General features: G+C 44.8%; 1 protein-coding gene across 1 annotated transcript; it reads right to left on the reverse strand.

The window, feature by feature from the left end:
* Nucleotides 1-2,363: 2,363 nt before the first annotated feature.
* On the reverse strand, nucleotides 2,364-26,302 carry CPN1 (carboxypeptidase N subunit 1). The gene is made up of 9 exons (XM_054581718.1): nucleotides 25,812-26,302; nucleotides 21,543-21,739; nucleotides 16,956-17,111; nucleotides 14,482-14,664; nucleotides 13,009-13,120; nucleotides 10,259-10,398; nucleotides 8,397-8,496; nucleotides 6,074-6,192; nucleotides 2,364-2,627 (listed from the first exon to the last, which is right to left on the reverse strand). The coding sequence occupies exons 1-9, from the start codon at nucleotides 26,032-26,034 to the stop codon at nucleotides 2,529-2,531; spliced, it is 1,329 nt and encodes a 442-aa protein (XP_054437693.1). The 5' UTR covers nucleotides 26,035-26,302; the 3' UTR covers nucleotides 2,364-2,528.

Here is a 26,302-nt window from a genome sequence, read left to right on the forward strand (position 1 = left end):
AGTGCTTCGAATCCCGCCCTCTCCCCCCTATTAACTGTGATTTCACATTCTTTCTCAATATGCTGCGAGAAATTTTCATACGGTTGTGGCCAGACCCTGTATTTTCCACATAACACTCTGTCTATATAATCACTTCCAACTTGAGTGAATTTTACTCGGGATAGTCTTTAGAATTTGGTTGAAAACCCACATCTCCTTTCGTGCATAACCCCCCCCCCCCCCCCCAGGGAGGCTGGCAGGAAGGGTCGCGATGAGACCAGGAGATTGAAGAGGGTAACCAGGGGGGACTCAGGAACTGGAGGGCTGCCAGGTGTTTGCCCATCTGTGTTGCCCTACCTGGTTTCAGGCCACCTTCCCCCTGGCTCTCAGCAGTCTCTCCACTGACTCGGCCTTGTCCGGCTCCAGCCTGCTCTTCGGGCTCCAGCCAAGGCAATGATTCTAAAGCTGACTCTGTCACTCCCCTCAGCAGAACCCTTTAACGGCCCCTTGTTCTTCTTGGGATAAAGTCCAGACTCTGTAATATGGTTCAAATAGGCTGGGTCCTTCCCCAGCCTATGGGCTTCCGCCTTCTGCGCCTCACTCACCTCCCACCAGTCGCCCCTTCCTGCCACACTCAATTTCTTGGCAGTTCCTTGAATACCACACCCTTGGGAGCCTCCAGGCCTCTGCTCTTGCAGTCTCCTCAGCCTAACTCTTGCTCCCCTATTTCTTTTCACCTGGCCAGAGCCTCTTTACCTGACCTCACATATCTCCCCTTCAACTTCACTAGCTCTCAGGTGCCTTTCCTGATCTTCCCAAGTCGATAGTGGGACCCATCCAAGGCTCTCTGCCTCTCACTCCAGAGTTTGCTGAATCATAGCAATTATGACAGTGCAGTGTAATGACCTATTTATCTTCCCCAATAGACCGTGGCTGCACTGAGATCACTGGCTATATTTTCTTTCCTTTGTATTCTTTGCATTTATTGAGAGCAAGGACTCAGTAAGTGCTCCACAGATGGATGAATTAACGAAAGAGTGAGTCCGGCTGTGCCAGGGAAAGCACTGTGACCCTACTTTGCGAGCACCAGCTCTGTTAAGTGACTATTCCAGGGAATCTGAAAACAAATAAGTGATATTCAGACAATCTGGAAAAATTGAATGTATCTGGCAACTTCAGGCATAAAATTTCACTGAATTGTAAACAGCCCTCTCAAGAAGCTGCTTCTTTACAACATGAACGAAGGAACCAAGGAATATGGGATTCAAATGGGGAAGGAAGAAAAAATGTAGAGAAAGGACAATTTACCTGAGAAGAAAATACCCTTTCCAAATGGGGAAAGATACATTTCTATCTGCTTTCCTTTTGACCACAGACTGAGAGATTGCTCAAGTAACAGAAGAATAAATCATGTGTTAACCCTAACATTGAATGGTCTCCTGCAGAGGACGGGCCGTCTCGGCCAGAGCACCTGTTTTCTGATGGGTGGGACAACTTGTTGAGAGGAGCTGAACTGCTCGATGTTAAGAAAGGGCTGGGTTAGTTAGAGGCTGCAGTTGGGCAGTGGGAAGGCTGAGAGGGCGGGAGGAGGCGAAGCAAGTAGGGGGAGCTGGAGCCTGCCCCTCTAACTGAGGCTGAGCCCTGAAACAGGGTGCACGGTAAACCCCCTACCAACCCTTGGGGACAGGGAGCTTGGGACCCCCAACATGCCCAGTGGGGGGTGATGAACTTGTGTGTGGGTGTGGTGTGTGAGGAAAGACTGCACGTCCCTTCACGGCCTTTAGTACCATCTACTGTGCTCAGAAACACTTTCAGGACAAATGAGTTTATCCTGGGGAACCGAGCAAGAGAGCTGTGTATCGCTGACACAGGGTAGGGCAGGACCATCCCACAGGAGTTTTGCATTGCACTTATATACCCAGAAACTGGGTGAAAAGATACATATTGTTTAAAATGCCCATGTACAAAAATGGGCAACAATGGGACCAGGTGTCTGTGTGTGAAGTCCTTTTCTTATCAAGAATCTACTGGCTTTTGTTGAAAGGGTCCTCTGGGATTTCAAATTTGGTCACCTGGTCTTGCTATGGGAACAACATCAATGATGAATCAACTCCTCATATCAGCTATTCCTTCAGAAATTTTCCTTGAGAACCTATGACTCTATGCTAGACTCTGTTTCAGACTCTGTGCTAGACTATTGGCAACAGAGTGGCCAGCCGGTCAGCACCAGTCTCTGGATACAGTATGGATTGGCACGGAGCCTTCAGTGCCTAAACCGCTCCCCGACAATCAGAAAATCTTACTGAGCACTGCTGAATCTATATACTACTTTATCAGAGAGGCCTTACCCCTGGAATAGATGGAGACCATTCTGAATCGTTCTGAATACGTTTATATTTAAATATGTCCCAGAAAATAAAATAGAAAGAATGCTTCATTTGATTGGAGACAGGACCAAAGCCTTTCTGAAGTGCTCCGCAGGCCACTGTGAATCGCTGTAGATTTCAGGCCGGGACTTGGCTGCTGCCCTCTCTGTATCTTTCACTTGGCTACCCAGGGCTGTACTCGCTTTGGTAAGACTCTGCCTCCAGGTGCTGCTTTGGCAACTCAGTTACTTGAGGGATGCTTCTCTTGAGTTGGAAATCAACCTTGAAGAAAAAAAAAAAAAAAGTAAGCGAAGAGAGTGGAGGAATCAGCTTTCAACTTCCTGGAACTGAAATTGGAGAAAGACCTGTTTGGACCCGGTTTCACCAGAGTTGCAGGTTCTGAGGGGTGGGGAGCAAAGAGAATTATCACAGCAATGACCCAGAACAGCGCTGGTAGCATCACATAGGCTTGGCTGATAATCCCCTTAAAAGTGCTACATAATCACTGGTGATACATAGGGTGTATATAGAGGAAATTAATGTTCATTTATTTTTTATGCATTAGGAAAAAAAACCCCTCTATCTACACCTCAAGCCATGACCTCACCAATAATGCTGCCTAAGATAAGGACTATGGTACTGTAATAATCCCCTATACACTGACTGTGTGAATCATAGGTATCGTGCTCAGGCATGCTTTGGCCTCAGGCCCTTAGAACTAAATGTTCTGTCATAATCAGTCAGAAATATAGATAGAAGAGATAATATGGATCATTAGATGGATTCTTGGGCTCCAAATTTCCACGTGCATTAATGCATCATTTCCAGGAATACATGGCAACTTTCCTTCTAGCGGTGGCACACAGATATGAAGATGGTATTGACTGACAAACCGGGATACGCTGGCCGTGCAGGAGCTCTGGCACATCCCAGAAGCACAGGCAGAGGGAGTGGCTCAGCCTTCTAACCACACTCCCTTGAGGCATCCTCGCCTCTCAAGCCCTTGGAACGGTTCGAGCGGCAGAAGCCAGCTGGGAATTAAAAATCTTGCAACTAAGAGGACCCTCCGCGGGTTATTTCTTGCCCCTTCCACAAAAATCCACAGCCAGCTTTCCCACTAGTTCCCCAAAGCAGGGACAGTCAGAGCCAAAGGCACTGTCCTCATTATCTCCTATATAGTAATACAGGGAAGGGAGGGAGCTGTCGGGGGAGGGGGCACGGAGGGAGGGGAGAGAGAGCAAAATGGGGAAAGGACAGAGGGAAATGAAAGGAACATGGCATTCTAGAAGGCTGCGGAGAAAGGCCAAGGAGAAGCCAGGACTCTGGGAGGTATCTGAAAGAGTCTCAACTTTAACGTGAAAACCCTCCAGTCAATGATCTTTTGCTTTTCTCTTCCCCCAGCCAGGTGGATCTCTGCTCTAAAATGGGAAGAGAGACTCTACTGTGATGAATAAATGGATTCTTAGTTGTTATGTTATCTGTGAATTGTATCTGAAAGACAGGTTTTCCCCTCTCTTGAATTATATGTGATACAATAATGGGTTATGTTAATTTGTTTAAAGGCTCTATGACAAAGGAGTTGAAATATTTTGAAGCAGAGTATGTTAAGCTAGAAAATTTAGAGTTGATTGCATTTGGCACTGAACAGACCTCCTTTAATGCAAGACTCATGCATGCAGCTGCTTAACTGTTGTTTGATTTTAGGGTAGATAAGGAACAGAAGGTCTCACAAGAAGAAAGAGAAAGAGAATATGTTGGTTGGGAAATTGGGGCTAGGGCACAGGCTGCAATGGAAGAGTTACCCTTTGCTTCCTGCCTTTGCATGGAGTCGTTTATAAAATGCAGATGGGAGTGGATGGACAGGGAAAGGAGAAAGGGAAACTCTCTAGAAATTTCTGAGGGATTTTCAAAGGATTTAAAAAATTCTTTACTCTGATCCGTGTGTTAAAAAGAGGAAGTTATGAACACAGGTAATGAGCTTAGCACAAGGCCCTGTTACATGCTGGCTAACAAGACAGCCCTGAAATCCCACAGGTTCGAATCGTGGCCCCCACCACTTATTCTCTGCAATATTGGACAAATTTCTAACTTTCTCAAAATTTCCGTTTCCTTAGCCACAAATGGGGATACTTCTATCTACCTCACAGGGTTGTTGTAAAGATTACATAAGATAATTCTGGAAAGTTCTCTTATAGTGTCTGATACACAGTAACTGTTTAATAAGTAGTTAAAAAAAAAAAAAATCCTACCTAGTCCTGCCTGGTGTGGCTCAGTAGATTGAGCACCAGTCTGTGAATCGAAAGGTTGCTGGTTAGATTCCTGGTCAGGGCTTACGCCTGGTTTGCAGGCCAGGTCCCCAGTTGGGGGCGTGTGACAAGCAACTGATCCATGTATCTCTCACATTTCTCTCCATCTCTTTCTCACTCTCTTCTCCTCTAAAAGTAAATAAAATCTTTTAAAATAATAAAAAAAAATTAAATCCTACCTCTATTTGTAAAGACAAGCTACTTGACTGTATGGAGTTAACAGGGGAAGAAGGAGGGTCTGCTAAGCTCTAGGGCTGTACAGAGAAGTAGCTAGACACAGCGAGGAGGCCCTCGGGGAGGGCTGGTTGTAGGAAAGCAGGTCTGTAGATGCTCATTAAATGGGACTGTTCCATTATCTTTTCTTTGTTTGAGAAATCCGAGGATTCGAGTCCATGATCACCAAGCCTCTTTAGCTCTAAGATCCTAACCTAATAACCTAATAACCTAATAACCAGAGCTCAAAAGGTACAGGCTGGTTCTGCTGTGGCTCTGCGCCACCCCACAGACTTGGGCCTCCCCAAGGACCTCACCAAAAAAGCCAAGTTTGTGAGGGAGGTGATCCCTCTATGTGGTTTTACCCTCTATGAGCGGTGGGCCACGGAGCTGCTCAAGGTCTCTAAGGACAAGAGGGCCCTGAAATTCATCAAGAAAAGGGTTGGGACACACATCCCTGCCAAGAGGAGGAGGGCAACATCCTTGCAGCCATGAGGAAGGCAGCAGCCAAGAAGGATGGAGCCCCATTCTCTGTGTGTGTGTCTGTTCAGGGAAAAAAAGAAAAAAAAGGTCCAGATTGTAGATGAAAAAAGGTCTTTGCTTCTCATGTAAAGAAAGCTGTGGAGAGTTGAATATTGGAGAACAACTGGTTATTGGCTGAGCTGAGCGGAAAGCAAGGGGCTTGGGCACCCAGGGCACCAGAGGGGGCAGAGTGCCATCTGGTGGTAGCCTCTGTGGATGGCACAAACGAATGCAATTCATGGGAGCCCGTGTATCTGGGCAATGTCTCTGGGATGTTACAAACTAACACTTTTCGGGCACTTTCCATGCGTCAGTGCATGCTTTATGTGCACTTTCTCATCCCAACCTCTTGTGAAGGACGTACTATTACCACCAATTTACAGAAGAAGAAGCTGAGGATGAGCGTGATTACGTAATTTGTCCACATTGTATGGACAGAGGAGCTGGATTTAGAAGCAGACAGTGCTTTTAATCACTGTGCTATGTTAAACTGGAGAAAATGAAAAGTCAAAAGGAAGTGGTGAAGGATATAACAGGGAAGTGACAAAGAAAAATTAGCATATGAGAGCAATGAATTTTTTTATGATGAAAGAAAGATTAGCAAAGATTAGAGAACTACACAATTCGTTGGCTGTGACTCTGTATAAGTGACCTTTACAGTCCTCTGTAAAGGTCAGCCTAACTCACCACTTTTGGTTCCCCAGGACCCACGGTCACAATCACGGTCTCTGAGTCGAACCCAGGTGCTGAGGCAGTGACACTGTATGTGCCTGGAAGAAGCAGCCGGAAGTAGTCGCCCTTGTCACCTAAAAGTTAAAGGAATGTGATCAGAAACTGCCCAAAATAGCATTTTCATATGAAAAACAATTTGAGGATTTCAGCTGACCCCAAGCTTAATTTTTCTTAATAGGTGATGAAACTGGTTAATTCTAAAACAATCATAGGCTATTTTACACGATAGGAACATGGACCTCAGCTCCTGGGAAGCAGGAGCTTCACAGTGCTCTGCACTGAGGAGTTGGGTTTAGTTCTAGACACTGTATCGTTTAAATTCATGTCCAGAAAAAGGTCACCAGGAGAAAGGTTGAATATCTATAAATGTTTTTGCCTGGCAAAGAGAATACATGAGACCTCTGTTTCAATGTTTGAAAAGTGATTGTGAAGAAGTGTGTACATAAGGAAATAAGCATGAGAACTTTGGGCTTAAGGTGCTAGGAGAAAGATTTCGCTCGACAGAAACAAAAACTACTGTGACACACAGGACTTCCGAAGAAGAAACGGACTGCTTTATGAAACTGTGAGTCCTTCAGCAGACACTGAATGAGGGGCCCTGGGAAAGCTACGCGGCGGAGCAGTGCCCAGCCTGCTCTGATGGGCGGGTGGCCCTGGGCTGGACGAGCTGCTGTCTCAGAGGTGTCACGTGTGTGTATTCTTATACTGAGTGGGAGGGCTGGATGAAATGACCTATGAAGGTCTGATTTTGAGAATCCCATTTTTAATAGTTCTTCCATCGCCTTCCGAAGGGGAAAATAAAATTCAAAAGAAGGCCTGTTTCTCTGCGGCAAGGATGTAGCGTTTTGGCTGATGACATTACCTTGCTTTTGAATCAATAGTGATCGTGCCTTTAAATGGCTTTTAAATATACAGCAATGAACAATTGAAATAAAGTGCAATTGAGAACAAGACAGACAATAAATAATGAGAAAGTCTCTTTTCTGCCCCTTACTTAATGTCTAAAATTTACTTTAAAACACTTCAGCAGAAGCAGCATGTCACTATGCACATGCGAGACAGTTTAGGTCACACCCCAGGGCTGTCATTTTCTTAACCAGGGCTCACATCCAGGGGTAGTAGCCAGCGGTGTGTCTGTCTACTCTAAAGGCCCACTTCCCGATGCAGCTATGAGTGAGGGCTTCCGCTACCCTTATCTCTAATCACACTTGATGCTTTGCTGAGTCGTATAATGAATGTTACCAATGAGTATTTTCAGTGTGGAAATGAGTAATTTATTACTTTAGCATATGGGTATTGGAAGTGGGCCCTTATTAGTGATATTAGTGGTATCCATTCCATGGTGGTTGTCTAGAATGTTTCTGAGTCATTCCCTACCCTTGCGTGAATAAGTTATAAGGATCTAGCAAGCCCTGAAGCTCTTAGGGGTGCCAGAGGCTTGATCTCTAAACCCTCCTGGGCCCAGCCACTGGTCTGATACTTGACTATAAGGCTATAGAGTTTTGCCTTCAGAATATCGCTACCTTTGCCTTTAATGAGCCTGTCCTGTAAGATGTGTTTGGATCATCTTGAGTATGAGTTAGCTGGCTAAGATTTCATCTAGTTTAGACAGACTGTCTGAACTGTAAGGTGCCTGCCTGGTGTGGCCAAATGCGCCTGAGCCTCACTGGTATCAAAGTTGTGGGGAGGAGGCAGGCCGATCTCACTACCCCTACCCGTTGGTAGCTACTGCCTTACTCTAAAAACAAAGCAATCCAAAAACTCCTCCAAGCCAGCCATGATCAAACTGGGCCGGGGCAGTGTGCAACACCATTGTGCCATGAGATATTCTGTACCATTCTAGGAGGTTCTGTCAACCTTGCCCTGCAACAAGTCTATAGAACGCATCTTGCTAACTTTGCCCTGAATGGAGATATAGTGAGATACTGGGTCAGGGACAAGACTAAACATCTGTATTCCAGTCCTTTCCATTTCTACCTCATTTCACAGCAGTACGTGACCTATGCATAACTTCAAACCCAGAAAACACCCCTAACAAAGTGATCTGAGGAAGTGGCTCCTGAATGCTCAGGGAGACATTGCATTGGCACCTTCCTGGTCCTTGTCTTGTAATGCACTGTTCCCATGTCTATCACCCTTTCTCCCTCCAGTCCCCCACCCCACAGTGGCCTTGATGTCCCAGCTCGTCTCCCTGGCTCCAATTTGGCCTCCTCACTATGCTGAACAAGAAGAGGGAATGGAAGCATGCTTCTCACACTACTAGGTAGTGGCCACCTACTTGAAGTGACATCATGGTTAATCCCACTGACAGAAATGACAGCCTCAGGGACATTATTATTATTCTCATCAAGCACCATTCCCTTGATGCCATGGTGTACCTGTAGGAAAAGACATACAGTGTAACTACAATCATAGAACATTGTACAGTGTTTTAAAGTCCCTAAAGCCCTGTCTCACATGCTTCTGCATTTGGTTTTCACACCAATTACCCTAATAACCCCTTAACTGCTCACAATGATCCTGTTAAAAATCTAAGTCAAACCATGTCATCGGTCTACCCAAAGTCCAACTTGGAGCAAAGGCTAGTTTTGATTCTCATGGTCTATGAAGCCGCAGCCTCAGCAAGCCGACTGAGCTCCTCTCCTGCTCCCCTCTCCCGCGCTCCCATGATTATTCCAGCCACACTGGTGTCCTGTGATAAAATACACACAACACACAATTTACTATTTGAGCCATTTTTATGTATACAGCTCAGTAGTGTTAAGTATATTCACATTGTGTCCAGAACTTTTTCATCCTGCAAAACTGAAACTGTAAAAATACAATAAAGAATAAATTTTTTAAAAAACTGAAACTCTCTACTCATTAAATAAGTCCCACCTCTTTCTCTTCCCAGACCCTGGCAACTACCATTCTACTTTCTGCCTATGAATTTGACTACTCTTGATACGTCTTTAAGTGAAATTACAGGGTATTTCTCTTTGTCTGATTGGCTTATTTCACTTGGTGTAATGTCCATAGGGTTTATTCATGTTGTAGCATGTGGCAGAATTTCATTCTTTTTAAAGGCAGAATAATATTCCATTTTATGTATATACCATATTTTGTTTATCCATTTATCTCTTGTTGAACACTTGGATTGTTTCCACATTTTGGCTCTTAAGAATGCTGCTACTATGAAAAACTGACTCTTTGAGGTTCAGCTTTCAGTTCTGGGGGGTATACACCCAGAAGCAGATTGTTGGCTCATACAGATCACTTTTTAATTTTTTGAAGAACTGTAGTACTGTTTTTTGTAGCAGCTTTCCCATTTTACATCCCCACCAGTAATGTACAAGGATTCCAATTTTGCCACATCCTTGCCAATATTTGCTATTTTTTATCATTGTTTTTATAAGGTTTTATTTATTTTTAGGGAGAGGGGAAGGGAGGCAGAAGGAGAGAGAGAGAAACATTGATATGAGGGAGAAACATCAACTGGTAGCCTCTCACATACACCCCAACGGGGGACTGAACCTGCAACTCAGCTTGTGCCATAAACAGGAGTCGAACCAGCGAACTTTATTTTGTGGGGTGATGCCCAACCAGCTGAGCCACACCAGTCCGGGCTTGTTTGTTTCTTAATAGCAGCCATCCTAATCGGGGCGAGGTGGTATGTCCCTGTGGTTTCGGTTTGGAGTGCCCTAATGACTGGCGATGTTGAGCATCTTTCACGTGCTTGTTGTCGGCCTTGCAGTCACTTTTGTGTCCTCACCTCTTTTCTCTAGATATTTGTGTGGTCCCCTCACTTACCTCCTTTAAGTCTGTTTAAATGTCACCTCCACTGTTTGGCTTTCTTCATGGCATTGAACAGGTTATAAAATTTATTTTACTACTTTGTTTATTGTCTATCTTTTCTCACTAGAATATCAGCTCCATATGGACAGAAATTTGTCTGTTTATACTCATAATCCCCGGCGTATCGTACAGTGTTTGACAGATAGTGGTGCTCAATGATGGTGAATGGATATAATTCATTGGTACCAGCCCGGATTGATGAGTCAGAGCACAAGTCAGACTTGAGTCACACAGAAAGCCTTCCCTATCATTGGACAACTCATCTCTTTCTGTGACCATGAAGGATAAAGAATTCAATTTTACCTGTTCCAAGAATTGGATTAGGGCCTCCCGATTACCGAGCCACTCGCGCTGCAATTCCTCTTGGCGGGGAAATTTGTCGCAACTCAGTTCCAGCGTGATCTCGAAACAGTTGGTATGGAGATAGTTAAAGTCTTGCATTCCTAGGGGAAAGAGGGCAGTGGCCGGTTGGTACAACCAGATTCTCACCCAACCTATGCCCCCCTCAGCTCTCTTTAATCACAGTTTCTCCTTACACACCTCATTATCTTCTACCTCTTTTTTTAAAAAAAAAGATTTTATTTATTTACTTTAAGACAGAGGGGAAGAGAAGGAGAAAGAGAGGGAGAGAAACATCACTGTGTGGTTTTTTCTCACATGCCTCCTACTGGGGACCTGACCTGCAATCCAGGCACGTGCCCTGATTAGGAATCAAACCAGTGACACTTTGATTCACAGGCTGGTGCTCAATCTGCTGAGCCACCCCTGCCAGTGCTCTATTCTACCTCTTGATCTACCTTTACTTCTTCTCCATGGAACCTTTCCCCAGTATCTTAGCTCACATGTCTTGGTTATTGTTCCAGTTTTCTCTCTTCATAAATGCCCATTTTTGGCATCTCTACCTCAACTTTTCTTTCCCATTGGGTGACTTAAACTCACTTCTTGTCTCCCTTAGCATGTCCAAAATCTGCTTGTTGGTTGTGCTTTAACATTAGACTAGGCACATGTACTGTTTTCTGGGGGACAGATTTCCTCTTTGGATCGTGATGTCCTCCAGACCCGGGAGGTTAGAGATGAGACAAATATCTTGCTTTCCCATCCCTCCACCAGAGGACACAGCACTAGCCTGAAAAACAGTTATCCAAGGAACACAGCACCCTGAGAAAGCAGAAAGCAGCTCTGTATTTTGCTGCCATTTAATGCTGGCTTGCTTCTATCTCCTACTTTATTCAATTGAATTAATTATTTTAAAACATGTTTCTCATGATTGGAATGGTCTTTATATCACAAATGTATTTGGTTAAAAAAATCACCCATTTATACCCTGGAGGAAAACAGGTCCCCCACTGTAGGGGGACACAGGAAAACCCCTACATCTAATTTGTCAAGTTCAGATGGACATCCACACTTCTATGTCAAATCTTTTAGTTTTAAAATTCTCTCAACTGATGGAAGATTATATGGACAACTCTCATTATTTAGTGACTCACCACATATTCATAGTATTTGATGTTATCTTGTACTTTATTTGTTGTTCTGTAGATTTTCAGCGTATATTTATTCTCCCTAGTAAAATGACACTAACTTGAAAAAAATGCCCTTTTAATTAACTCTCTCCTGCTCTCTGAGCAAATGTGTGCAAGCAGCTGTTACACAAAGTTGGAAAACAACTATAGGCTGTTTTATCGCTTCTTTCTCAGCATCACAGTCACGTGGAAGGATGCATCTTTTAGCCAAGTACAAGTTCCTAGGCCTCAGGAGTTTCTGACTCAGTGAGTATGAAGTGGGACCCCCAAATTTGCATTTCTCATGAGTACCAGGCAGTGCTGATGATGCTGGTCCAGGGACCACACTGTTGGACCAATTATTTTAATACACGTAATGACCTTGAAGTTGTACGAGTTTAATTTGGGGCAATGATTCTCAGTGGAGGCAGGGGCCATGCTTTCCTAGACGATGATGGGAAGGGAGGAACAAGTATCACTTGAAACAGTATATTTGTTATTTTATATTTTGGGGAAAAAAAACTATTGCTTTCCTAAGGCAAACTAAAGAAAGTTCAACAAAATCTTCTTGCTTTGTGTTCAAGAGAGTTTCAAGCCACTTTCCTGGTACATGATGATTCCCCAACCTCCCTCCTCCCTGCTCTCTGTAGGACCGGCTATCAGCTCAGTCCTTACTAGTGAGCTTTCTGCTACCTGGGCTCTGGCCAGGTCAGATCTGAGAGGAGAGGGAAAGTCAACTGGAGAGGGAATCCTGAGACAGGATTCCTAAGAGATCCCAGCTTCCTGCTTCAGCCTCTTCCCTATCTTAGGTTTCTCTCCTGAAGGCTCATAAACAGAGGTTCCATCTCAACCCTTGGTTACGGGGAAAGCCTGGGGAGTAGAGAGAGTGAAACCTTTGCTGGGGGTTTCAGCTACATTATCAGTGGCCAATATCCAGGCAAAGTCCTGCTCATGGGATATGGGCAGGCAGGGTGCAGAGCATATGCCAGGGGAGCGGTTTCTGCCCAGGCCAGCTCCTCTGGTCACCTGTTGGTAAGGGCAGCATAACCCTATGCTAGTTAGAAACAGCCTAACATTTATATGAGGTATCTTCAAATGCTTTATGAGCATTATTTTATCCAATACTTACATCACAATGATGGGGCAAGTATTGTTATTCTTAATGTACAGACAAGGAAACCAAAGCTCAGAGAAGTTATGTAATTTGCTTGAAGCCACATAGCTGGTAAATGGGCAAGCTGGGTTTCAACCCAATGTTCCTCTGAAGCCCACGCTTAACCACTGGGCTATACATTATTTCCCTCCTATGCCCCGATATTCCTTGTTAACCACCAGCTCTAAAAGGCCACAAGGTCTCCTGTCATTTTGATAAACTACAGAAGGCCATCAATACTAACTTAAGACTTTGTTGTGTTCAGATCTCTGCTCAAAGGCAAAATGCTATAGTATACTTGTCATTTCTCTGAGAACAAAGTGGTAATGCCGAAGGAGAAACGAGCCCCACCCCACTTCAGCTGGCAGTGCGGCTGTGGCCGGGCCTCCCCTTACCCTTGCTGAGGGAATACCAGGAAGCCCCATTGGTGATGCCGTCTGGGAAGTAGTCCCCACAGTTCCAGCCGTGGTGCATCCATCCATGTGCATAGGAGTAGACCTTGGCCAGCTGTAGGAAATGTGGGCAGAAATGGCCTTGAGTGTTCCTGACTCCTATGGCAATGTCCCCACTCAGAAGCAGGGTAGAGCCCAGAAATCCCATGAGGTATAAAGAACTGAGTATTGGTTTTAGTGAAAGAAAATACCAGCAGAGATAGAAATGGGGGGTGTGTGTGTCTATTACACTAGAGCTAAGAAACCTGCATTCTGATGTTTCCACTGCCTTGGGACTAAACTTCTTTAAGTGCAAAGTGAGGGGTGGCACTGCATGATATATAAACTCCCTGTTTGGTGTATCTTTCCTTTTCTAAAAAATTCATTCATTTTTCTGTTTTAAATTTATTTTTAATTAGAGGTGACATACGATATTATGTTTCAAATAATATGCTATATATTATAATGTATGATCTATAACAACGTGCGGGAATGTATTCTATTTCAAGTATATTACAACATAACGATTACACGTTTATACACCTTGCGGAGTGAGCGCCCTGGCAGTCTAGGGCTCGTCCCACCCCACACAGGGGTGTTACAATATTATTGACTATATTTCCTGTGCTGTACTTCACATCCCCGTGACCATTTTGGTTACTGGCAATTTGTACTTTTTGTTCTTCTTTTAAGTGTGATTTTTTTCTAGCAAAGTTTTGTAAAAGAAAGGAGCAAGTAAGATAGGCCTTCGCCGGAAAAACACCTGTGTTTTGGGAGTGAGGGTTGTGTTGGTGAGAGAGGAATGTATTTAGCATCTGTCTTCGTTCCCTTTCATTACTATTTATAACAGTGAACAAAATGAGATATACGTGCTTTGCAAAGCAGCAACTAGTATTATTCCCTCTGCAATCCATTAATTGATGAATTTATAATTAATGCTATTGTAACAATTATTTCTATAAATTATGTTATTAATAATATATTAACTATTAACTAACCTGATAATTTTATTCTATTGCTCTTTTGACCTATCATGTAAATCTTTTTTTATGTGCGTGGTGTGTTTTTCATTAATATTCCCTAACCTCTGTAAAATTGCAAATTAGAGCCCCCCAAATGCACATATAATGTCCCTCCCCTGCCACCAGCACAATTAGTCTTTTGGCATATTTCTTGCATGTCATTAGCATAAGTACTTTTTCACACTGTGGTGATTAAACTATAAAAGCTTTCCTATGTATTTACTCTTTCATGAATTTCTGGCTTATCACTCAAAACAAAATGAAATTTATTAGGCTGTAAGCTCCTAATGAGCAAGCAGTGTTTCCTATTATTTTCTCTGGACCTGTACTTATCAGGGTCTCATGTTACTGACTTGACCCGTGTTCCTCTCCTGAGCCCCAGGTTGCTGGCTGGATGAGCCGTCATTCGACCTACCTTCTGGAAAAGCTTGTCGTCAGGAGTGGGGGTCTTGGCAGTGCGGCGGAAACCTCTGACCCGGTGCTCCAGGGACTTGTCATAGGGGTAATTGGCCACCACTGCCCCTCCATGGAGATTAGCCGAAAGGACAAAGTTGAAAGAGTGTAACCAGTGGATCACGGCCCGGGTCTCGGGTTCCACCTGAGGAGAGATGAGAGCCCTTCGAACAAGTTTGTCGAGAAGTGGCCTGAGGAGACACAATGTCTAAATCAGACAGGCCCTACCAGATATGAGAAGTGTACATAGAGAAATTTTGATCTTTTGCATGGTGGTTTTAAATATTATATTAAGGGGATGGAACCCCTCACACTTCAAAATGAAAACTTATGTGGAGTCCTAATATGTAAAAGAGATAAAAAGAGAACATTTAGGGCAGTCAAACGATTGTGCATGATATATGTCATGATACATTTGTCCGAACCCATAGAATGTTCCACGTGAAGAGTGCCTGCTAATGTAAACTATGGGCTTTGTGTAATAAGGATGAGTCAATGTAGGTTCATGTCTTCTCACAAATGCGCCACTGTGGCGCCGCATGTTGGCGATGGGAAGCAGGGGTATGTGGGAAGTGTCCGTACTTTCCACTCAGTTGTGCTGTGAACCTGAAACTGCTCTGAAGAATAAAGTCTATGGGGCGAGAGAAGAGAGAGAGAAGCCCAAGCTTGGCATCTCCCTGGCCCCTGGGAAAGTCTTCCCCACTGCATTGCACCATTGGCTTCTGAGGCATCTTGGTAGAAACTTAGGGCTCTGATAAATAAATGTGGAAAATCCTGGTTTGCAGTAACGGTTGTCAACACATTCTTTTCCCCAACAAACCTACTGCAACACTCACATGTGGCCATACTCAAATTTTATGGATTAGAAATAGTACAATACGGGTCAGTTTTGGCTAAGTAGTGAAATTCCACCCTTTTGATTGCACATTACAGTGCTAGTGAGTGACAGTGTTTCAAGGAAAGCCATGAATCCACTTGGACTTGCATTATAAATAAATAATTTACAGACTTCAGTGTTTTGCCTCCTCTCAGGAAAAGTGTGCTTAGAGGTATTGTGGTGTTAATATGTTAGTGGCTCCTGCCAGACCAAGGGTCAACTGTGATGGCCCCATCTTTTCTATCCCAAGGGGAAGTCAATGAATATGGTTGAGCTTTACCCAGTCAGAATGGGTACAATAGTAAGGGCACCAGTCCTGCGCTGTGCCCAGGACTCAGCCCCTTTGAAGCAGTCCAGTGTCCTAAGACCTCTGTCCATCTGAACAAAGCCAGCGTCTCCCTCAAGCCTGTCCCAACAGATGCAGCAAAGACTTGCGTCTCATTCTCCATCTTCTAAGATTCAGAAAGAGGAGCAGTGACAGTCTCCTTATTACTGGCTCTTTGACTTTATTTTACTTCAACAAGTTAATTAATCGGAACATCCTTCTGACTGCATATGCTGCCTAGTACAAAGTTATTTTGGATTTAGTATTTACTTGAGCCAAGAGCATAGCTGCTCTCTGAAATCTAAACATGTTAGCATGAATTCATTTCCAATCGAGACTATTCTGTCTAGAAACCTTGGAATAGAAAGCCTTACACCTGTCTTGTGCTTCTCTCCTCAGTCTCTCAGTTTAGATATTCACAAACAGAACATGAAAAACCATTCCACACAGTGTGAAAAACAGGGTGGGAGTGATGTTCTCAGGATGATGGCAGTTATTCTCAGGAGGAGGCCCACCTGTAGGATGAAACCATTTGCATTGCCAGGGGCGACACTGCAGGCCTCCTGGGAGAAAGGCTTGGGAGCATTGAGTAAGATCTTCTGACTGGGAGAGGAAGGGGAACAAGAGCTCGGTAGAGCAGCCCTGGCTCACACAGAAAAGAAAAAGGAAAAGCAATACATAAGGGGAAGACTCTTTGGACTTTTTATAGCTAATAGTTGATGGGCATGTAGTTCACATGTAAGAGAGAGTTCTCTATGGAATGCTAGAGTTCTTTGTCAACAGTACAGCACAGTACAAAGAGTGTTGGTGAGGAGTTGGAAGACTTGGGCTTTAACCCTGATTCCATCAATTAGAGCTGTGTGAATTGAAATTATTTTGTATACGCATAACATTTATAAAACAAGGATGGAAGACACTGATGATCAACTGAAATGCTGGCTAAGAAAGAATTTTACAAACCACCGTGCAACTGTATGATTCTGCCTTCACCTCCCTCACTACCATGGCCACTAACATGAAACATTTTGTGAGCAGGTGCCCCGTGGAGGGCCCTATGCTGAGGGAGGAAGTAAGTACAAGAAAGCATAAGACACAGTGGTTATTGCTCTGGAAAATAACCATTAATAGGAAGTCAAGCTGATGCCTAATTTTGCTTAAGTAGTTGATGTGAACATTGGCTGAAGGAAGTCCAGGTGCTGATTTTCCTGCCTCTGTTGCAAATTTCTCTTCATACCTGGTTTTTCCAGTTGTCGGGAAGGGGCAAGTGGTGGTTGGGACCCCCATACTTCTCATTGTAGTAGATGTAGCTATTGAGGTCGGGGAAATTGCGGTTCAGGTCCACGCCATTTGCGTTGTTCCTGCCAACCAGATACCTAGAAACGTTTGGTCCCTATGGGGAAAATGGAGAGGTGAAGAATGAAGGTTCCAGACCAAATCCTAAATTTGAAGAACACTGTAGAATTCTTTTAAGGTATTAGCTTCATCTCTCATGTAATGACACAGCATTTTCCTCTTTAACTTATCCAAAGACCCAGGGGTATGGTACACATTTCTCTGGAGACCACGTGCTGGAGGTATGGATCGCAGGAGAAGCTCTAGCAAGAATAGGGTATTTCAGGATAATGAGGACACCTGTTTTTTTTAAAAACAACTTTATTGAGAGGTAACTTACATACCATAAAATTCACCCATTTGAAGTGTATGAGTCAATGAATTTTAGCATGCTGACAACAGTTGTACAACCTTCACCATAATCTACTTTGTGAACATTTCTATCACCCTAAAAAGAAACCTCACGCCCACTTACAGTCACTCCTCGTTTTAACTCCAGCCTGAGGGAATCACTCTGGAGATTTGCCTTTTCTGGGACATGTTGCATATGCGGGATCATAAATTATGTGTTTGGCTTTTTTTCACTAGACAATGTTTTCAGGGTTCTTCCATGTTGCAGCAAATATCAATCCCTCCTTCCTTTTTGTGGATGAAGAGTTCCATCATATGAATTTATCCCATTTTGTTCATCCATTCACCAGTTAACAGACTGTATTAGTTTCCTAGGGCTGCCATAACAAGTTACCCCAAACTAGGTGGCTCATAACAACAGAAATTTGTTCTCCCACAATTCTGGATGCTAGAAGTCTGAAATCAAGGTATGGGCAGGGCCATGCCCATGAAAGACTCTAGGGCAGGATCCTTCTTTGTCTCTCCTAGCTTCTGGTGGCTGCTAGCAATCCGTGGCGCTCCCTAGCTTGCAGATGAATCACTCCCATTTCTGCTTCCATCCTCGTATGGCCTTCTCCTCCATCTGTTGTTTCTGAATAATTTGTTTCTTCTGGTAAGGACAACAGGCATACTGGATTTAGGGCTCACCTTTATCTACCATGACTTGATCTTCACCTGATTACATATGCAAAACCCTATTTTCAAATGAGGTCACATTCACAGGTTCCAGGTAGACATGAATTTTGAGGATATCATTTCAACCCAGGACATGGACATTTGGGTTGTTTCCACTTTTTTGGCTATAGTGAATAATGCTGCTATGAACATTCATGTACAAGTCTTCGTGTGGACACATGTTTCCATTTCCCTTGGGTAGATACCTAGTGGTGGGACTGCTGGGTCATAAGGTAAGTCACTGTTTAACTATTTCAGAAAAAGTTAAACTATCTTTCAAAGTGGCTGTACCATGAAAACCCCACCACCACTTTTTCAAACTTAGTATCCTTGCTTATCTTTCTTCTGAGTAATAACAACCTCATGCTTATACTTCACCTTTCTCTGCTCACACTTCAAACATCATCATTTATTTGATCATGGATTCATTCCTTCCCTCATCCATTCATCCATTTAGATAACCATGTGAACTAAGTGGTTTATTTAACCATAAATAAAATAGATAATATTTTATTTATTCAAGTCCATCTCTGATAGACCCTCTGACAGACATGGAGGAAAGATAATGAGACGTTTTGTGAGCATTCTAAGAATCCTCGTATATGTGGGGAGAAAGATATTTATACAAATATCTAAAACATATAAAGCAGTAGAATAGAGATATGTTCCAAGGCCCTTGCAAAATTGAAATTCCATTTAGTGTTTTGGGTGGCGCTGGAGAAGGGGAACAGTGTCCACTGGGGCCCTGTGCGCTGACAGAGTAGAGCCCCATTTGTGACTGGTTTGATGTTGAGCAATAAAAACTCACAGATGCTACCAGTCTCATATGGTTCTAAGGAGTCTTTATTTTTCTCCCATTTCCTCATGTTTCAAGGCATCCTGCTCAGCTTTTATTCCTAGATATCATTGTGAACATAATATATTTTTAAGTTGTCTACCATATTCTGCCAAAGTTCTGTCCAGTGAAAAACATGTATCTGATTTTTTAGTTTGAAGTTTGAGTTTTCACTTCAATCATGATTTTTTTCTCATGTTCCATGGGTTTTTCACTACTTGTCTACTTGTATCAACTAGCCCTTACCTGTTCACACTACGAGCAATGTTAATGTACCTATCCGTATTACCACCCGCACGGGGCCACTGGTTAGGCCGGCGGGTAAGGAATTCCCTTAACAGAAGGTTCCCATGAGCAGTGCTGGTACTGCATCACTTCTCTATCACTGCTATAACAAATTGCCTGAAACGCAGTGGCTTCAAACAGCACAAGTTCACTATCTTTTGGAGTTTTGGAGAGCAGGAGGCTGAATGGGGTCTCACAGGAGTGAAATTGAGGAGTCGGCAGGCTGTGTTTCTCCCACAGGCTTTGGGGGATCTGTTCCAGCACCCAGAGGTCACCCGCATTCTTACTTCACGATCCCTTCTTTCATCTCCAAAGGCACCAGCATAACACCTCCGAATCTATCTCACTCTGACCTCCTGCCTCCTTCTTCCACATCTAAAAGACTTGTGACTGATTACATGGGGCCCACGCAACTAATCCAGGATTTGTTAAGATCCGCTGATTAACAGCCTTAATTCCATCTGCAACCGTCACTCCCTCTTGCCGTCATGGAACATGACATGTTCACAGTTTCCAGAGAATAGGACTTGGGCATCTTTCAGGGAGCAGGAGGGGGCATTGTTCTGCCTTGCGCAGAGTTGGCCTTCAAGTTTGATGGCTAGGCAGGCCTTCCCTGCGTAGCCATGCAGACAGGTTTCCCCTGAGCATGGCAGGGAGCTCTGGGAGTTTGAAAACTAGATGGGTCCTTTCTGGATTCAGGTTCGAGAGGCGCTCCCTCTGAACAAGTGCAGAGCAGCTGGGCAGAAGGGACTGGCTCCCCGAAGGTACACATAGGAGTTCGTGGGCTGGTGGGGGTTTCCTTCCCACCCCTACCTCATCCCGCAAAAGCTACGGGCAGGTCCGAGGGCTTCTTCAGTTTCCCCACTGCATATAGGGAAGGGCCAGGAGAAGGGGAACGGGCAGACTGGGGCGCCCCCACCACCTCGTTCACATTTTCCTGTTGTTTAGGGAACTCGAGCCTCGAGGCACCCCTCTGATTTCCAGTGGAGGGACAAAGTTTTGTTTCTTCATCTGTTAAGTCACGTCACCAGGAAGACATGAGATTGCAAGGGTCAAGCTTGTGTGGAGTCCAATATCTTGGCTTCATTCTCCTTCCTTCTTCTATCACTCCCTCAGCCCTATCCTCGAGTACAGTTAAGACACTCTTGGATCATGGAAGTACAGAGACAGTGTGGTCAGATCCATGGAATCAGGGAGTGGAGGGTGGTTGCCAGGGGCTGTGGGGAGGAGGAAGTGGGAACGACTCAACGGCAGGCATTTCCTTCAGCGGGAGGGGAAGTGCTGGGGACCTGCCGCACAACAGTGCGCCTGGAGTTCGCAGTGCTGCGAGGAACCCTTACAGCTTCTCGAAGAGGGTGGATCTCATCGTGAGTGTTTTTACCACAGTAAAATGGAAAATATTTTAAGTAAAGCAGCAAAGTCGTCTTAGAAATGAAATCTTTTCAAGACTACGCCAGAGAAATAGTTCTAAATTTTTTCTAAAATACCTTTAGTTTATACCTCCCTGCCCCCGCCCCCAAAAAACCCCACACTGGATTTAAACATAACTTTGAAAGGAAAATAGTCATTGTGTAAAGCTTCACCCTTGAGTATTCTAATTCAGTTGTGGAAAGGGAAGAGAGTGAATCTGGGAACGTATATTTCAAAATATTCACTTACTATTCTAAAGCACAGCTGCAAAAGGATCACTGCTTTAAAGCTAGACACACTGACATTTTGGATTTATGTTAGTAAATAAAGTAAAAGCCCATAGACATTTGTTTCCTTCTGTCTCCCCTGCTTATGTAACTCTAAAATAAAGAATTAAAAACCCGAGTACTCTAGTGAAGAGGACAAACCCTACAGACATAAAGTATGAAGAATCTAGAACCCCTTACCCTGCAGTTCTGGGAAAGGGTTGATCTCTCTGAGAGCCCATCTCCAAGCCTTCAAAACGCAAATAGAAGTCACTTGTGGGAGGACGCAGAGCCCTTAGGTTTTGAGGCTGAAAGTTCAGCGAAGGAGGTCTATTTCGCAATATCTCTCAAACCTCCAGAGGACTCTCCAGTTTACAAAGTGGAGTCACAGATATTACCTCACTGACCTTCTCAATAAAACCAGAATGTCAGCTGGAAAGGTGCAGAGGGGACTGAAGCTCAGAGAGAGCCCACATTCGTCGTGTAGGGTTGGGTCTTCATGCGCCATTAGATTTCTACTGGTGTTCTACTCTGTCACATAGTGACAGTGGAAGAGAGGGGATACGCTGTCCACCGGCTTTTACTTTATTCCTTAAAAGAGGGCTTTGTGCGCTGCATGGTTCAGTACCTGGGAGGCGGCCACCTCGTAGCCATCCGGGTTCATGGACGGCATGATGTGAATGCGCGTGTCCTGGACCAGCCTGACGATGCGCTGGTTCCCGTTCCGGAACTCCTCGCACAGGAACTCCGACAGCTGCAGCAGCAGCTCGCGGCCCAGCACCTCGTTGCCGTGCATGTTCCCCACGTACTTGACCTCGGGTTCCACTGCAAGCGTGAGAAAACCATGCGGAACCGTGAAGAATGGGGAAAGCTTGCAGGTGCCGTGGATCCCCAACCTCGCAAAGGGACCTTTTCCCTCTTTTTCAACAGCCAACCACAGAAAACCTCATGTTTCGTTTGGGAATTTTGCAATAACCAGTGAGCCCCGTTCAAACACTTCAATGACAAATGCTACAAAAAATCATGCTAGGGCTACTAATGACTACCATTTAGTGACCCTCTGCTATGCCCTAGGCATTTACGCTCACTACCAGTCTTCCCTGAAAACCTGTAAACTGGTCATTATTAACCTCAGGATGAGGGTGCTGGAGAGGGATGGGGTTGACTGGTCTAAGTCACCTCGTAATTAATCTGAGAGGCCGAAGCTCAGAGAGCATTTCCACTAGCTCACTGCTTCTCAGAGTCAATCTTTGTACTATAGTTCTCAAGACCTGGGTGCATAAGATTCTCTAGGTTATACCCTATCAGTTTCTAATCGTCTATGTTGATAACTTAATTTCCTTGGTACTTAGGAAACTAAAATCCCTTTTTACTATCGAGAACGTTGCATTTTGAGGCAGAGGAGGAAGGAGTCAACCTATGTCTCCTTCCTTAATCGTTGGCTATGTTAACTGCTCAAGTAAAGTAAGAACTGAGGTCATGAGAAGAGCCTTCAGAACCACTTCAAGAAAATCATTTTGGCCCCCTTTTAGAAGGATGGAGAAAAGCTCTGGCCAAGTGATTTATCGTCCACCCCCCACGATTTCCCTTCTACCCACCTTCCTGCCTCCATGATTATTCTGACTCTAGACCTCGCCATCTCCGTACTTCCACATCCTCCTCAACATCCTTGTAGGCTCTGGGACGCCATCCTGAGCCTCTCTACTGTGAGGGGACTCACTGTTGAACTCCCCCTTTATGGTGCTTACTACTTGTTACTCTGAATTTTCCTAATTTTGCACATACTTTATTTTTTTTTACTAGATATAATCTTAAACTTTCTTTAGCACAGCAATTGTTGTGATTTGTTTTAGTATAGCTACAGCGGCCTTTCCCGATCAAATGCCTATAACCCACTAGGATCAGGTAGTGAATTTTCTATAGCGTAGAGTCTGTAACCTTAGTGCATTTCTTGCATCTTAGATTGTGTCTTTCTCACTTTTCTTGGTGTGAAAACTATCCCTGCTTTCATGAAAGGATGGTGAGAGCAGTTGGCAGGTGGTGTTCTTCAAACATCCTTGTTCAGTGCAATAAAATTTGGAAAATATATTCCAGTCCCCTCCAATCCCTCTTATTGATTAAAAAATATTTTTACACTTCTGTGTAATCCAAAAGTTGGCAACCACTGCCCTATAGAAACTAGCATTGTGCCTTGCCCTCAGTACGTGCGCAATGTCAAATGCTTTTGTCTCTACTTTCAAAATATGCAGACTATGACCACTTCCCTTAACAACCACTGCTGTCATTCTGGTTGAAGCCCCCACACTCTCACACTAGGAGTATTACGCTACCTTTCCTACTTGCATTCCTCGCATCTCCCCAGTCCCACTAAAGTGTATTCTCCTTCTTCAGGGTCTGCAAGCTTGTTCTGTAAAGGGCCAGATAGTAAATCCTTGGGGTTTGTGGGCTGTACTGTCCCTGTCACAGCTGCCCAACTCTTGCAGCAAAAGCAGTCGTAAACCATACACAAACAAATAAGCGGGGCTGTGTTTCAAAGACAGTTGATTTAGCAAAACAGGCAAGTGGCCCTAGGGCTGTAGTCTGCTCTCGCCTGCTCTGAGTGGTCTTCACCTGGTTTAAGTCAGATCAGGTCCCTCTCCCGCTTCAAACCCTCCAGGGGCTTCTCACTTCGCTCAAAGGAAAAGCCAAAATCTTTTCAAAAGCCTGGAAGGCCCTTCCCTGACCCTTCTGCTCTGACCTGTCTCTTGATTTCCCATTGTTCACTCTGTTGGTGCTGCAGCCCCCCCCCCCCCCCGCCCCCACCTCCCGCTGCTCCTCACACAAGCCGAGCTCCTGTTCTTTCCTCTCCCTGAAATGTTTTCCTTCCCCATGTCAGGTGTTTCACCATCAGACGCTCAGATATCGCCTTGACAAGGAAACTCTTCCTAAGGAGCAGTGACCTCTCCCTGACTCAGGCCACAGGACTCTATGACATTCTCTATCTTTCCTGCTTTGCTTTTTTCCTTTACCACTGATTTTCATCCATGCAATCTTTCTATTTCCTTAGTGACCCTTTTATTGCCAGTGTTACCCAGCAGCAATTAAAGTCCTGAGGGCATGGACTTCCTTTTCTTCTTTGCTGTATATTCAGAGTCTACAAAAGTGCTGGCTTAGAGGAGGGAATCAGTAATATTTGTGGACTGAATAATGAAGAAATGAAAGCAACAAATGAAGGAACAGCTAAGTTATAGTGCCTGAGAAAAGAACACTCCAAATGAAAAAGTCTTAAGAAAGGTGTAAATGCTAGAAAGTAGAGGGGGCACCCAGAACAGGGCGTGCAGTAAGGAGGAGCTCACCCTCCACTGTGCGTTAGCATCTTCCACCGTGAGCGCACACCATGAGTGAAAGCAGGTGCTTGCTATAAAGTGAGACTTCAAAGTAAGGCCCTCATCCTCTCTCACTCGCTCTTTCAGCCTTCCCAAGCCACTTCCTTCCGCCCTCCCACTCTCCCCATGGGCTGTGTGATACTCTGAAGCTGTCTGGGACAGAATCCACCAGGTGTGAGGTTGTCATTGAAGGTTTTTAAGCAGGGGGGAGGGGGAGGGGGGAAGATTGTCTCAGTATTTCGGAAAATTATTCCGGCATCTCCGTGCTAAATGGAAGGCTTGGAGAGTGGCGGCAGGGAAGAGTTAGGAGGTCAGTTGGGAGCCTAGTCCAATCGCTTAGGCAGGTGGCGATGAACTTTGGGCGAGGGTGGGAAGTGTGGAAGTGGAGCAGAGAAGAGATTCGAGGTTGACAGTTTGAAGGAGGAACTGACATAACTTGAATGTCACAATTGTGATAAGTAAAGCCGTGAGAACTTAGAAGCAAATGTCCGTCAATAAACGAACAGTTAAATGCAACCGTGCAATGGAATCCTAGGTTATCCAGCCAAAAATAATGATGTTGATATACATTTACAGTCATGGATGCCATTCGGAACAGACTAGGACATGGGGACCCCGGCTGAGCAACTCGGGTGGTTGGAGTGGCATCCCGCCACACCAGGACTGCAGGTTCGATCTCCAGTCCGGGCACATGCAAGAATCGACCAATGAATGCACCACCAAGGGGACAACAGATCTCTCCTCGCCACCCCCTTCCTCACTCTGTCTTAAAAAAAATCAATCCGTAGAAAAGACTATGAAATGAGAAATGCAGTTATAGTCTGATACCAATTTTATACAACAAATCATGTGTGTGTAAGAGGGGGTTAACTATGCATAGAAGAAAGTCTGGAAGAAAAAACATCAACATGATAAGAATACTTATCCATGTGTGGTGAGATTATGAGTGAGTTTTTTCATTGTTTTCCCTTCTCTAATTTCTAGTTTTAATCCCAACATCCAATGCTTTTCTAATAGAAACAAACTAACAAAAAAGGGCACAATGTATAAAAAGAATACCCAGAACTCAAACCCTCCCTTGGATACCATATTCCAGCTCCCTCTCATTCCCCAAAGAAATATCCCTAAACCCTTCTACGTCTCCTGGCAGAATTAGAGAGGATAAGTGGTTCTGCTCATGTCTCCCGCGGCACCAGAGAGCAAAAGACAGCATTCTAGCAAGGCGGGGGCAACGTGTCATGGGGGAATAGGACAGGGACAGGAGGGGAGCAGGGAAGAAGGCCTTACCATTAAGGTCTTGAGCAAACAGAACCCAAAAGAGAGGAAGGAACTGGAGAGCGATTGGGCTTGCAGCTCCCCGGAGGCAGGGGCCGTTTGAGAGCTGAGCAGGGAAAAACACTTGGCATGAACTGAGGAAGAGGTGACACTTTACAGCCGGAGGGGTCCCCGGACCTTCCCACAAACCACCCCGATTCCTGGATTTCTAAGCAAGGATCCTGCCCTCTACACTCCAAAACCGGCTCAGGGCTTACAGAGCTCGTGGAATCCAGGGTGGTCGCTGAATTCCAGCACGTAGAGGTGTCTCCCCTTCACACTGCGCCCGATGCTGTAAAGCCGCGTGACGTAGGGGCACTCATTGTGCACCTTGTACAGTGTCCGCACGAGGTCGTCATAGCGGTGGTGGCGAAAGGTCACAGGGGCAACCGACTTGAAGAGCAGCAGCAAGCAGAGGAAGACTGAAAGCAGGCCCGGCATCTCGCTGGGCTTCTCCAGACGGAACCACTGAAATGAGTCCCACGTCTCCCCAGAACCTGTCTCCTTCACCGGTCAAGACCCGAGGGCCGGGAGCCAGCTCTTCTTCCCCGTGTTCTGCCGGCAAACACCAGTGTGAGGGCGCCCAGGGAGGGAAATCGAGAACTGTCCCGTCCGAAGCTGCAATTATTCCTGCGGCTCTGGGAGAGTCTCTCACCTCTCCTCCCTCATTTCTCTGTCTCTCCTAATGCAGGAAAACGTTTTGAAGGGT

Source organism: Pteronotus mesoamericanus, unplaced genomic scaffold (genome assembly GCF_021234165.1).
Source record: "Pteronotus mesoamericanus isolate MK-2021 breed Mesoamerican mustached bat unplaced genomic scaffold, CSHL_Meso_final contig_657, whole genome shotgun sequence".
NCBI classification, from domain to species: domain Eukaryota; kingdom Metazoa; phylum Chordata; class Mammalia; order Chiroptera; family Mormoopidae; genus Pteronotus; species Pteronotus mesoamericanus.